Source organism: Corvus cornix, chromosome 5, assembly GCF_000738735.6.
Source record: "Corvus cornix cornix isolate S_Up_H32 chromosome 5, ASM73873v5, whole genome shotgun sequence".
Taxonomy (NCBI): domain Eukaryota; kingdom Metazoa; phylum Chordata; class Aves; order Passeriformes; family Corvidae; genus Corvus; species Corvus cornix.
This window is the reverse complement of record NC_046335.1, coordinates 3,358,487-3,370,762: the sequence shown is the minus strand read 5'-3', so window position 1 is coordinate 3,370,762 and position 12,276 is coordinate 3,358,487. Positions and strand designations below refer to the sequence as shown.

At 44.5% G+C, this 12,276-nt stretch overlaps 1 protein-coding gene and 1 non-coding gene across 2 annotated transcripts; one reads left to right on the top strand and one right to left on the bottom strand.

The window, feature by feature from the left end:
- Positions 1-1,313: 1,313 nt before the first annotated feature.
- TBPL2 (TATA-box binding protein like 2) lies at positions 1,314-10,167 on the top strand. The gene is made up of 7 exons (XM_010396762.2): positions 1,314-1,364; positions 4,359-4,756; positions 5,496-5,583; positions 5,830-5,921; positions 6,994-7,161; positions 8,150-8,244; positions 9,985-10,167. The coding sequence occupies exons 1-7, from the start codon at positions 1,314-1,316 to the stop codon at positions 10,062-10,064; spliced, it is 972 nt and encodes a 323-aa protein (XP_010395064.1). The 3' UTR covers positions 10,065-10,167.
- Positions 1,435-1,506, bottom strand: TRNAG-UCC. Its single transcript has one exon. It is a non-coding gene; the product is annotated as a tRNA-Gly (tRNA).
- Positions 10,168-12,276: the final 2,109 nt, after the last annotated feature.

Below are 12,276 nucleotides of genomic sequence, written 5' to 3'. Positions count from 1 at the left end.
GCTGCACCAGCCTCCCTAATTCAAGGTACAACCTCTCTGGGTCCTTTCCTTGCTTTGCTGCCTGATTTGCCTCCTGGGTGCTCCAGGACAGGCCATGTGATGTAAATCAACCTGCTTGAGGCTGGATTTTTCTGGGGCTGGGAGGATTTGGCACCTATAAATTGTAAGGTGAGTCCCAGAAATACTACAAACCACCCCAGCAGGCTGGCTGAGGAGAGAAGGATGCTCATCAGCCATGTATGCTCTGTTCCCTGGATAAAGAGCACTGATCTAAGCCTTTGCACCTCTGAGGCAGTGAGAAGAGCCTGGCAGCAGCTCCCAAAGACCTGCTGCATGTCTGAGCTTTGACATCTTCTCCCAAATGGTTTCTTCAGCTCAGCTTGCTGTTTGTAAGCAAATCTCTCAGCAAAGTCCTGTCTGGCAGAGCAACAAGTGCAGTGATCACAACAGTCAGCACTTCCACCAGCCCAGGCAGGGACAGGGATGTGTTCCCAGCTGTGTCTCCACAGAAATCCATCCATCCATCACCACACAGCAGCAGGACAGGAGAGAGGGAACAAGTCAGACAGCAACTGCTGGCGTAGACTCAAGCAGTGCCCAAGCCAAACTGCGTCGGCAGCGTGACACTCCCACAGCATCCATCAGCCAGGCACAACATGAACTCCTTCCTGGGAACGTGCTGCCTCACACCGGGACATGGGAAAAGAGAATGGCCCTAAATCATCACTTACAGAGAGCGGGAGTATGCTCCAGAGGGGGAGTCTGCACGGGGAGGACAGCGAATGTAAAGAGTAAAGGTTTTCCCCCTAAGAGTGTTTACCCAGATGAGAACAAACCATTTCATCACAATGCCTTCAGTTTGAAGTTTACACTTTTGGCTGGGGGAGGGCTCCTCTCGAAAACCCAGATGTGCCTCATTGCACTTGATGAAGCAGGTGGGAAAAATTAAGGGCACATGACGCTTGTTAAAAAGCATAATCTGTGCAAGGTCTAAACTACAGATCCCACTCCCCATTTCTCTTCAGCCCTGCAGAGAAAGGCAGGCTTAGAGGACCTCGGGGACAGGTTGTGTTTCCAGGCTTCTATAAGGCACACGAGAGCACCCCGATTTCTCTAGTCCTGCAGGACGGGGCAAACCCTCTCAGAGAGCCGTGCAGGCAGACGAGAGGCTCCAACGCTACTTGATGAGGTTAAAACTCCCAGCTGTGATGGGCTCTGCTCCCTGACAAGCCGCACGTGGCCCTGATGCTGTGCCTGGGGATTTAAAGCGGGACCGGAGTAAGGTCGGAGGGTTTGCCTCAGTGGCTGTACCCATGGAGGGTGCATCGCCGCTGGAGCGGTACCTGGAGAGCTGCAGCGGGCAGGTAAGGGAGGAAAGAAAAAATAAATAAAGTGAGAGAGGGAAAAAGAAAGTAAACTGGAGCAAAACGTAGCTGCGTTGGCCGGGAATCGAACCCGGGTCAACTGCTTGGAAGGCAGCTATGCTCACCACTATACCACCAACGCTGCGCTGAGAGTGCTTTCGCAGCCGCGCCCCAACTGCGTCATCACCGCATTCTTGCCGGGTTGAGCCCGAAATTCCACGGTCCTGAGGGATTCCTCCCCGCTTCAGGCAATTCTAGCGCTATCGGCAGCATGGAGGAGCTCTCCGGAGCGGAGGTCGCTCTTACTTCCTGTAAGAGGGACGATGCGGCTGCGTTTAAACTCTTGCGGTGGGATGCTGCTTGCGAGGATCAGCCCGGGTGCTGGTGTGGGTGGGCATTGAGAGGGTAGGAGGCTCGCATCTCCTCGTTCTAGTTAGTAAATGTCTACAAAAATTCCTTATTTTGATATTTGGAATGGTTGTCTTGATCTCAGGTGGATGTAGGAGCAACCGGGTGCGGGACTAGGAGAGGGCTGGAACTCCACAGCTGAGCATCATCCTTACTCAGGGGGGAAAAAACTTCTTTACATCCTGTTGTAAACTACTTTTCGGCTCGGGAAACACCCTTAGCACGAGCTGTTTAAATCTTGGGACCTTCCTGTGGCAGCGGGTAAAGCCCTCTGAATGTGCCCCCACAAAGTATATAATGTGCAAAGGTATAATAAAGTGTTTACAAATGCTAGTAAGCTTTATACACTTCAGACTTGCTAGGACACTTGATAATAACAGATGTGTGCTATCACTGCAGGGAGGAAAAGAAAAATCCAAGTCTGTTGCTCGAGGCAGCTGGGTTTGATTTGTATGTACCTGAGTTGCAGGGATTTCTGCAGTGGAAGCGAAAAAGGCTGTTTCCCCTCAAGCTGCCCCAAACTGAGGGATCTCAGATAGGATCTGTGTGTGAAATCTCCTCCCTGGAGCTCCTGGGAGATGTCCAAAGATATGCAGTTGGTGGGGCCTTTGGTGAAGTTAATTAACCCAGAGTCTATAGCAATAACCCTTGGCAGCCGGCCCAACGCAAACATGGTCTTGTGCCCCTTTCACAGCCTCTGAGCATCTGTCTGACAAGAAGGAAATATTCCCCAGTATTTAACCCTATCAGGGCTTTTCCTCAGACCTCTTAGGTGCAAACCTGATCAGGAAGGAAAATTTGCTCTCTGTTTCTACCTGCTCTATGCAATTTACTTTACTTTCTAAAAACTTGACAGCTGTGTAATGCTTCCAGCCTCATGTACCACTTGTTTCTCTGTTAGCTTCTTTAAGATATGTCACAAACTGGCTTTGGCTGGTTGTTTGTGGGTTGTTTTTTTTCTTTTACTGTTATGTTCATTCTTTGATGCCTATTAGTATGATGTGAGTAGTCTCACAGGGGGTTTTTGTACCATTTTCTCTACATCATGGTTCGTACAAAAGCTTCCTAATGAGCTCCTGTACAGCTAATCCTTAGTCCACTGGAATTCTTGCAGAGACTGTGCCTTCCTTCCCCTGCTGCTGGCTTGAAAAATATCTGTTTAAAATAGATGTATTTTTGTGATTCTGTTATATTTTATTTGTAACTGTTAATATATTTATATTTGACCTTAATTCTCAGAAAAGTGCTCTTGGATCCTAATTTCCAAAGGGTGAAGAAGTACCTAGACTTATTTAACAGCACTCTGCCCCACCTGATCTTGTATGGGGCTCTGCATTTAGAAGTCAGTTTTAGAAGCTGCTTTAAATGTGTTTGTAATGCTTTCAGAGCTAAACCTGCATCTGTAGTCAGGCTAATGAGGGTTCTCTGGGAGGATTTGTCACTTTGTAGGAGTTTTCCAAGTGTCTGCAGGCAAATATACTGCAAAGCAGGAGCAGAGAGCTCTCCGTGTGTATGGCTGGGCTGCCAAGTGAGCTGACTAGAAGAGAGCAGTGCTAGCTCAGGGCTGGGAAGCATTGATCTGGAAATCCTGCTCCTGCTGGAGGTCAGGCAGTTGCTGCCAATTTGAGGGCCACAGTCTTATGCACTGTTCCCTGCTCTGATTTGTGCTTGGACTTTTCAAGTTCTTCTGGCTCTTGAACCTAAAAATGCCTGATTAAACACAAAACCTCTTGTATGGATTCTTTAGTCCAAGCTGTCACCTGCTGTGGATGTTGGCAGAAACTACCTTCAGGAAGAGGCTTTCCACTGAGCAGATGCTTATGCACCAGTGGAGAGGGAATAAATCCTGTCCTGAAACTCTTGTCTCATCAATATATGATGGTGCTTTTTAAACAGCTTTTAATAATAAATAGTTGATAAAGAAGGACATTAGTATGAAAGCGTTTGCTTGCAGGTGTGTTGTGTGCTGGGTGCAGGGCAGGATGCTGGTTCTGCTGACTCTGGTGAGGCTTTTTTTAGTGTCATTTTCTCATCTATAGCTTCAATCAGGCTGGTGGCCTCCAGAAGCTGAGGAGTAAACTGCTGCTGGTTCTGTGAGCTGCTGCCCTCTGTTGCACAAAGCAATGCTGACACTGTCTCCTGCTAGCAGAGAGAGGAGATGGAATGGGAGGTAAAGGCAGTCAGAAAATGCTGTCTGTCTTCCTTGGAAAAACTCATGAGTGTGATAATGTGGTTGTGTGTGTAGCTGAGGTGTGAAAGTGGCTTTGAAGGGTGAAGTGCCAGTGTTGTCACCTGCAGCCAAGGCTGAAGGTGAATAGCATTTCTCAATTTGTGCTATCCCAGGAGTTCTCCAGAGTGCCCATGGACTGTGGTGGGAAAATGCATTATACAAGCTATCTGAATTTTTATACACTCACAGAGAAGCAAAGGACACGTTTTCAATCTTAAAACTATTTTTTGCTAAAATACATATTGGGGAAAAAAATTACTGAAGCATCCTCATTGAAGAGTAATATTAATTTGCTCTCCCAGTGAAAGTAACTGTTTTAATACAAGGCCCCTAATGGCACTTTTTCTTAATTCAAGGATGACTTCTCTGCTAGTCCTCATCTGTTCACTCCTATGAGCCCTTATGATGTAGAACTTCCAATTCAAACAGCTGAAGATGGGGTGTTTGGTTCCCAGTTAAGTCAGCCCAAAGAGCTTCATACAGAGTTCTCCTCTGTGGATCTCAGCTTTCTTCCAGATGTTACCCAAGAAAACAAAGAACAAAATCTCTCTGAGGATGGCCATGAAACACAAAAAGAGCTTGATGGGTCGCTGCCAAGTAACAAGGACAGTGGTGTTTTCATGGATGAAAGCAGCTTGTCACATCCAGGTGCAGCTCAGCCATCTCCTGGAGCATCTGCCATGTGTCCTCCCCTGACTCCAATGACTCCTATGACCCCAGCTTCGGAAAGCCCTGGAATAGTTCCTCAGCTACAGTAAGTTTATGTATTATTTATGTAGCGTACACCATAGTTAAACTTTGGGTTAAACTGCAAGGTGTTGCTCTGACTTTTCACTTGGAGAATGTAGCAAGCATGGCTTGATCTTAAATAAGCCAGAACACTACAGGAGCAGTTGTTCCTCTTGAAGGGCAGAGATGGAGAAAATAAACTGACAATATTGGATAAAAATGTGGAGATGCTTGAAGAGGAGGATTTCTTCCAGGAAGGAGAATGTGAATGACAGCAGACTCCAGGGGTTTAAAGATATCACTCTGCTTTTTCAAAAGGAGAAACAGAACTGAGTGTGAGAAACTCTGGCCTCATTAAAAGATGCTGTTGTGTCTAGGATAGAGCAACTATGGAGTTGTTTACACCTGTAGAAAATAACACAGCCTTACCTACCTTCGGTGCTGCAGTAACTCTAAACAGTCAGTAATGGTTCAATCGAAAGCTGAGAAAGGCTTCAGTGATGCAGTTTTTGGAAGAAACACAAACTTATAATTCAGGGACTAATAATTTCATAGCTTGTTCTATCTCAAAGTGCAGTTTTGGGGTTGAATTACTCAAGTTTTGCCAGAAGTAGCTTAATGCTAAAGTGGGAAAGAGACAGGCAGGAAATCAGTTGATGGCAATTCTTAATTAAAATGTGACTCCACATTAAGCCAGCACTGCTGGGGGGTTGCTCTGCAGTGGCTGGCTTTTGCAATGAGAAAATTCTTCTCGTATTCCTCAGGAATATTGTGTCAACTGTAAACTTGGCTTGTAAACTGGATCTGAAGAACATAGCTCTGCATGCCAGAAACGCAGAGTATAACCCAAAGGTAAATCTTGGACTCAAAGCTTTACCCTAACTTCCCTTTCTCAGTGCTGATGGAGCCAAATGGTCCTGGGACAGTAGTCTTAACTCCTCTGCTCCTAGGTGGGTGGAAAATAACTTTAGGGTGGTAAAGAAACATTTAAAAAGCAAATATGTGTTGTGACAAGCTTTAAAAGTGTTAACGGTTGCAAGGCTGAACAGAAATACAGTACCAACTAAATTCCTGTCAGGGCCTCCTTTGAATTTGTAGAGGTTTGCTGCTGTGATCATGAGAATCAGGGAACCACGAACAACAGCCCTCATCTTCAGTTCAGGAAAAATGGTCTGCACAGGAGCAAAAAGGTATTTTTCTGGTTTTTCCCTTCCCTTTAAAGCTCTGGATCTTGCAGCTATGCATATATTCTGATGGAGAGTGTCTGAAAAGTCTTGTTTAAAACATGTAGCAAAGGACTAATTGCAAGAAAAAGTGAAGCACTGATATTGAAAGTCTTGCTTTCTTCATGATGGCACCTTAGCAATTTCTGAACTGTGTACTTCTGTCCCTGAATTTAGATTGAGCTGAGCAGACATCAGCAGAAAAGCTGCTAAAATTCCCAGGAATTGTTAAGGGATTATTTGCATTTCTCACTGACTTTTAAAGTGTTTAGGACATAACTTGTGTCTGTCAAGTTTCTCTTCAGTGTCTGTGTTCAGCAGCCAACACATCTGCCTCTAGAGAAAATGGGAGTTGGGGAAAAGCAAAGTTTATTTCTGTACTCTGAAGCTTTCTTCCTGAAATCCAGCAGATTGCCTTGATTTTTATGTCCCAAAAGTGTCAATTAGAACTAGTTAACTCATGCTTAAGAGACCTCTTCTCCAGGCCTTACCACCACCCCAGGCAGGTGACTATACTCATGCCTGCAGTCTAACTCTTGGATCAGCACTGAGAAGATGTTTTGAGGAACTGAGAAACCTCTCAAAAGGGGAACCTCTGGGTGATGCAACATCTCCAGTGGGTTCAACCAGACCTCAGGAAGGTGAATGACCTAGTGCCTTACTCATTTTAGCTCCCTGCAGCAGTTCTGGGGATGGATAGAGCCTTGCTATTCTGAGCAGCAGGCCCTCTTTTTTTTTTTTTTTGGAGTACAGGTTAGCACAGTGGTGGCTATAAACTGAATTCCACCTCAAGAGCAGAGCAAAGCACCAAAGTTGATTTTTCCCCTCTGTTCTTCCTTCAGTGAAAAGCCCCATCCCTGGAAGTGTTGAAGGCCAGGTTGGACAGGGCTTGGAGCAACCTGGGATAGTGGAAGGTGTCCCTGCCCATGGCAGGAGGGTGGAATGAGATCATCTTTAAGGTCCCTTCCAACCCCAACCATCCTGTGACTCTGTGATTTGAGGGCTGTTTGGAGGTGACAATAAAGGTTTCTTCCTTCAGCGAAGAGCAGTCACGGCTGGCAGCCAGGAAATACGCGCGGGTGGTGCAGAAGCTCGGCTTCCCTGCCAAGTTCTTGGACTTCAAGATCCAGAATATGGTGGGGAGCTGTGATGTGAGGTTCCCCATCCGGCTGGAAGGCTTGGTTCTCACCCACCAGCAGTTCAGCAGGTATGAGGCAATCAGGTATAACCCTGTGCACCTTGGAGCAGGGTCTGCAGCTACTCGAGCCTGCTCCATGCTCTTGCTCCACTGTGGACTTTTAATACCAAGGTGGCCTCTTCACTGCCAGCAAAGTAGATGCCTGTCTGCAGGAATAAGGTTTCCAACCTTCAGGCATGAAGCCAAACTGCATTTGCATAATGCAGCTATATTGTGTTTTTTCTGGGATGTTGTTTCAGTTCTGTTTGGATGTTCTTTAGCCAAGAATGGAAAGTAAAGCTGTAGCTGAGTGATGGGCATGCTCAGCCTGTGAGATCAGCTTGTTCAGAACTAGATATTGCCATCAGGAAAGGATGATTTCAGCACTGACAAAACCAAAATTCAGTTGTCTTTTATTAGTGCTGCATCTAATAACCTGCATTTCATTTAGGAACTGAATATGTAGTAAATATTTGTGCTTGGCTATTATCTTGTTTTAGTTGCACAAGATGTTTCCTGATAAGGAACTTTGCAGACTAGGAAGGATTTACTGTGAGGGTGGGGAGGCCCTGGCACAGGGTGCCCAGAGAAGCTGTGGCTGCCCCTGGATCCCTGGAAGTGTCCAAGGCCAGGTTGGATGGGACTTGGAGCAGCCTGGGACAGTGGAAGGTGTCCCTACCCATGGCAGGGGGTGGCACTGGATGGGCTCCCTTCCAACCCAGGCCATTCCATGATTTGAGGACTGTTTGAAGATTACAATAAAGGTTCCAGTGCCATGGAAAATCAGAAGTGACTCACAAGTCTTTGAAAGTCAGCATGAAAATCTCCCATCAGCTCCAGATGGGTTTAACAGGTTTCCCTTCAAGATGTCTAAAACCTGACCTGCATTTCTCAGGGCAGCTAGCTAAAATCTGTGTGCTTAATTACCCTATTGTTAGTGTAATTAAAGAACATTTTATTCATACAACACTGAAACAACATTTGCATTTTACTAATCTTACCTGCTTGCTTTGCACAGCTATGAACCTGAACTATTCCCTGGCCTGATTTATAGGATGGTCAAACCAAGGATAGTGCTGCTTATCTTTGTGTCTGGAAAAGTTGTACTGACTGGTAAGTGGTGCCTCTCTATATCTGTAGCCCAGTGCTACCTCACTTTCTGAGAGCATTTAAATTAAACGTTAACTAAAAATTAGTATCTTGCCACAGTAAAGCCACTCAGGGATCTTTTTAATGGTTGCTGCAGCTTATCTGTGCTTTCTGCAGATAACATCAGTATTGTTGCACTAGAATCTTGTCTTGTTTCATATATAGAGTCTCAGATTTCCATGTTAAGTACTTTTTTTATTCAAAGCCTGATGCCACGTGCCAATGTAGAGGAGGCCAACAGGATGCTGACATGCCAGTAACTACTCAGGCACTTAAATAGGAACCTCACAATAAGCAATTTAAAATTGCTTGGACAGGAAACAAACTTCTTAAAACACTTCACTGACAACATTTAGTAGGGATTATCAGAGGAAAGGGTGGAGATCTAAGAGCTTGTTCCAGACTGATTGGCAAAACACTCATGAGGCAAAAGTCTTGCTGAGTCAGTGTGCTCAGCAGATACCTGTACCTCAGATCCCAGCGCAAAAAAGGTGAATTCCTGAGCTCCTGGCACATCCTTTTTGTGAAGCTCATGAACATGCTTCTATTCAGATGTACTGAAAGGTAAATGGTACTTGTTCCCAGAAGCTCTGAATGCTGTATTTATCTTCACAACACAGCTTTGAGACAGGTGGAAGACAAGAGAAGTGCTGCCTTAGCCAGAGATTCTCACCATCATAAATCAAGAATGAGCTCAGCTAACTGAAGAATGGGGCACTTGGGACAAAGCTTAAATGCTTCCCCCTCCAATGTCCACCACCTTCTTAGGTCCAGTAAAATCATACTGGTCAGTTCCATTCCACTGAAGCTTGCGTTTTTTGGGGTACACTGATTGTAACAGCCTTGCTTCTGGGCCTGCAGCACACTCCCTTAGTCATTTGCTGTGAATACTGGGCCCAGCTGTAATGGCAAGACTGAATTTGCTGAGCTGTGAGGGTTTGGGTTTTTTTTTTCCCTAATCAAGAAAGTAACTTTACTTTTGAAAGTAAAAGTTGTGGTAAGGCAGATGAATTATTCATGTCCAAGTGAGGACATGAGAAAAGGTTTACACATTCAACCTGAGCAGGGCTTAATTCAACTTTTAGTTCATTTAAATGCAGTTTTCTTGTAGCTGATGTTTGTTGGACCAGCATGAGAAGTGTTGCTGGCAAGGAATGTTCCTGCCTGCTGCAATGCAGTTCATGTGCAAGACTTGCTATTAAAGATTTGATTGCAGTACCATGGAAAGGGATTTGAAATCAAAGGTGTCCTAACACACATCTTAAAATTAAAATTGCTTCTCAGAGCTGGAGAAGGAGAGTTCTCAAACTGTGGAACAACTTCCAGTACAAAATAAAGGCCTTTCAGTTCTTGTTTCTACCTTTCCACTCACCTTATCAACAAGCAGAGCTGTTATTCTTAAGCAGTTAACACCATGGTGGTGCTCAGTTGCTTTTTTCCTTCTTCAAAGCCAATATTTTGCACCTGTCAAGAGCAGAAAATTGCTGTTTTGGTTCCACAGATTAAACAAAACTAGTCTTAAAGCTAAGCAAGCTAGAAATTGTTCTTTAAGGCAGCAGATAGAAATTCTGCTCTTAATAGTAAGGTGCTTTCAATCTCCTGGGTTTCCTCATGGTTTGTAATCTTACAAGGTTTAAATTGCGCTCAGTTAATCTCAGCACTCTGTTAATTCATGGGGGGTTTTTTTCTTAAATGTCCATTTAGGAGCAAAAGACCGTTCTGAAATCTATGAGGCATTTGAGAACATCTACCCCATTTTAAGAGGTTTCAAGAAACCATCGTGACATGGCTCACAAAGCAATCCAGAACAACACCTGGGTTGGTGTTGCTGTGTGTGGAACAGAAGCCAAGGGGATTGCTGGCCCCAGCTGTGGAGTTGTGGGTTATTAAGCAAATGATTCATTTCTGAATGCTACATATGCTGATGCCTTTCTGTAGTTTGTGAAATGTTCTTTTCTTTCAGATTATGTGTCTGTAATCCACCTGAGTTCTGACAACTTCTGTCAAGCTAAAACACTTGATAAATGAATGCACTTTTAATAGAATGTATATTAAGGTGGCACTAAAAATATTTTGTAGTAGAAGCTATGTGTCTCTTCCCCTGTTGAACAGGAGAATCCACACACTGCACTTCAAACTGGCTTAATCAAAATCCTCAGCTCTAAGTGTCCTGAATTGCTCCTGCAATGTTGTATTTTCATGTTTAAGCTCAAAATAGATTATTGTCTATAATATGGCTTACAAAATCCATCATGAGTTGATTTCAGTGTTTAGAAGACCTGTATTGAATCACACTGATCCCGATGGCTGGGTAAACTCTTGTGTGTGATGGTGCAGTGTTTTCTTTTACAGAGAAGAAGTTCCAAGTCCTGACTGTTGGGATATACCTAGAAAATCTGTGGGTGGAGGGGTAACTAATTAAATTACCTAATTTGACATGGGGTAAGTTAGATTTTAACTAAATGGTACCCATTTGTATTACTGAAGTGCCCTCAGACAATGGGAGTTTGGTGCAGACAAAAACATGTTGGTTTGGAACTTTGTTAAAAACGGATTTGAGGAAAATACAAAAAAGATGCTGATGACTTAATTATCTGTATTATTGAACCAGAGTTCAGCCAATGGCACTACATCTGGTAATTTTGGAGCAAAACCAATGGGGTTTCCTGTACGTGGTTTGAACTCAAGCCTTTCTTTTCAGAAGGTGTCCTGCTCAGAGTGGTCCTGTGAGCAGGAACAGTGCAAAGCCTATCCCATGGCTGCTCTGGAAACTCCCTGGAAGCAAGCCAGCCCAGTTTGTGCTGTGTCCTCCCGTCCTGAAGGTGTGTCACCTGTCTGGAAACGCCACTAGAGGTTGCTCTTAGATGACTTAAGTGTAACCCAGGCCAAAATCTTCCTCTGTCCTTGCTGGAAATACACGGGCTGGGCTACGGCTCAGCTCTGAACAGGGTCTTGCTGGGCTTAGCTTTGCTGCCACAAGTTTATTTCTGATTTGGTGAGGGTGTGACTTCATCTTCTGTGTCTGTTATGTGTCTCTCACAAGTGGTTTTATATCTATCTCTCTGCTTCTCTGGAAAAGAGTTTGAAAAACTTCGTGTGCTTCCTCATGATAAACTGGTCTTAGCTGTTATCAGTTTCTCTGTCAAACTGGATTTCCACACTCAAATCTATTTTAAACACAGGCTTACTTTTCTGTTTGCTTTCTAACACTGGAGACTTTCCACAGCCATGGGCTGGACTTTTATTTGCACTGTAGCTGTAGTGGCAGCTGATGAGCTTCAGTTACAATAATATTTTCTAAGTGAAAACACCCTGCTTTTATTGAGGTTTCGGGGGAAAAAAAAGAGTTTATCTAAGATGAGCCTTTGTCAAGAAATCACATTTTGCTTAAGAGCTTGCCCACATGATTTCAGTGGTAAAATTAGTGCTCTTTAGAAGTATGGATAAAGCCTTAGAGATAAGAATTGGGCTCTGTGCCTTTTCACTGAGCTCTACTGATTAACTTAATGTTTGCTATGGTAACTCTTGTCTTCAAAACAACAATCTTGGTTCTACCTCCTTGGTGCTGTTCCTGCTAGTGTTTGATAATTGTAGGAAGGGGGAATAATGTAGGGCTGGGAATTGGTCTTAAAAAAAAAAAAAAAGTACAGCAATGTTTTGTTGTTGTAGTTGTGTTTCCTTCTTTTGGGAAGGGGGATATTGCTTTAAGTTATTCTGGCTTCTGTGGACTCAATCTCCTCTAATTGCCTGGTCTTTCCCCCTCCAGACAGAAAGAGAGAATGGCTTCAAATCCAGAGTAGGCTCGTATTAGGCAATATTAGTTATCAGGAAAAAATTCCTTACTCAGAAAAGGGGTGGTGAGGCCCTGGCACAGGGTGCCCAGAGAAGCTGTGGCTGCCCCTGGATCCCTGAAGTGTCCAAGGCCAGGCTCGATGGGGCTTGGAGCAACCTGGGATAGTGGGAGGTGTCCCTTTTCAGGTCAGGAGGTTGGAGCTG

Excerpts from the sequence above, each read along its gene's own strand:
- TBPL2 (XM_010396762.2), top strand. The coding sequence starts at position 1,314 with ATGGAGGGTGCATCGCCGCTGGAGCGGTACCTGGAGAGCTGCAGCGGG. Across the intron at positions 1,365-4,358 it reads TGGAGAGCTGCAGCGGGCAG|GATGACTTCTCTGCTAGTCC; the intron begins GTAAGGGAGGAA and ends TCTTAATTCAAG. Across the intron at positions 8,245-9,984 it reads TGGAAAAGTTGTACTGACTG|GAGCAAAAGACCGTTCTGAA; the intron begins GTAAGTGGTGCC and ends ATGTCCATTTAG.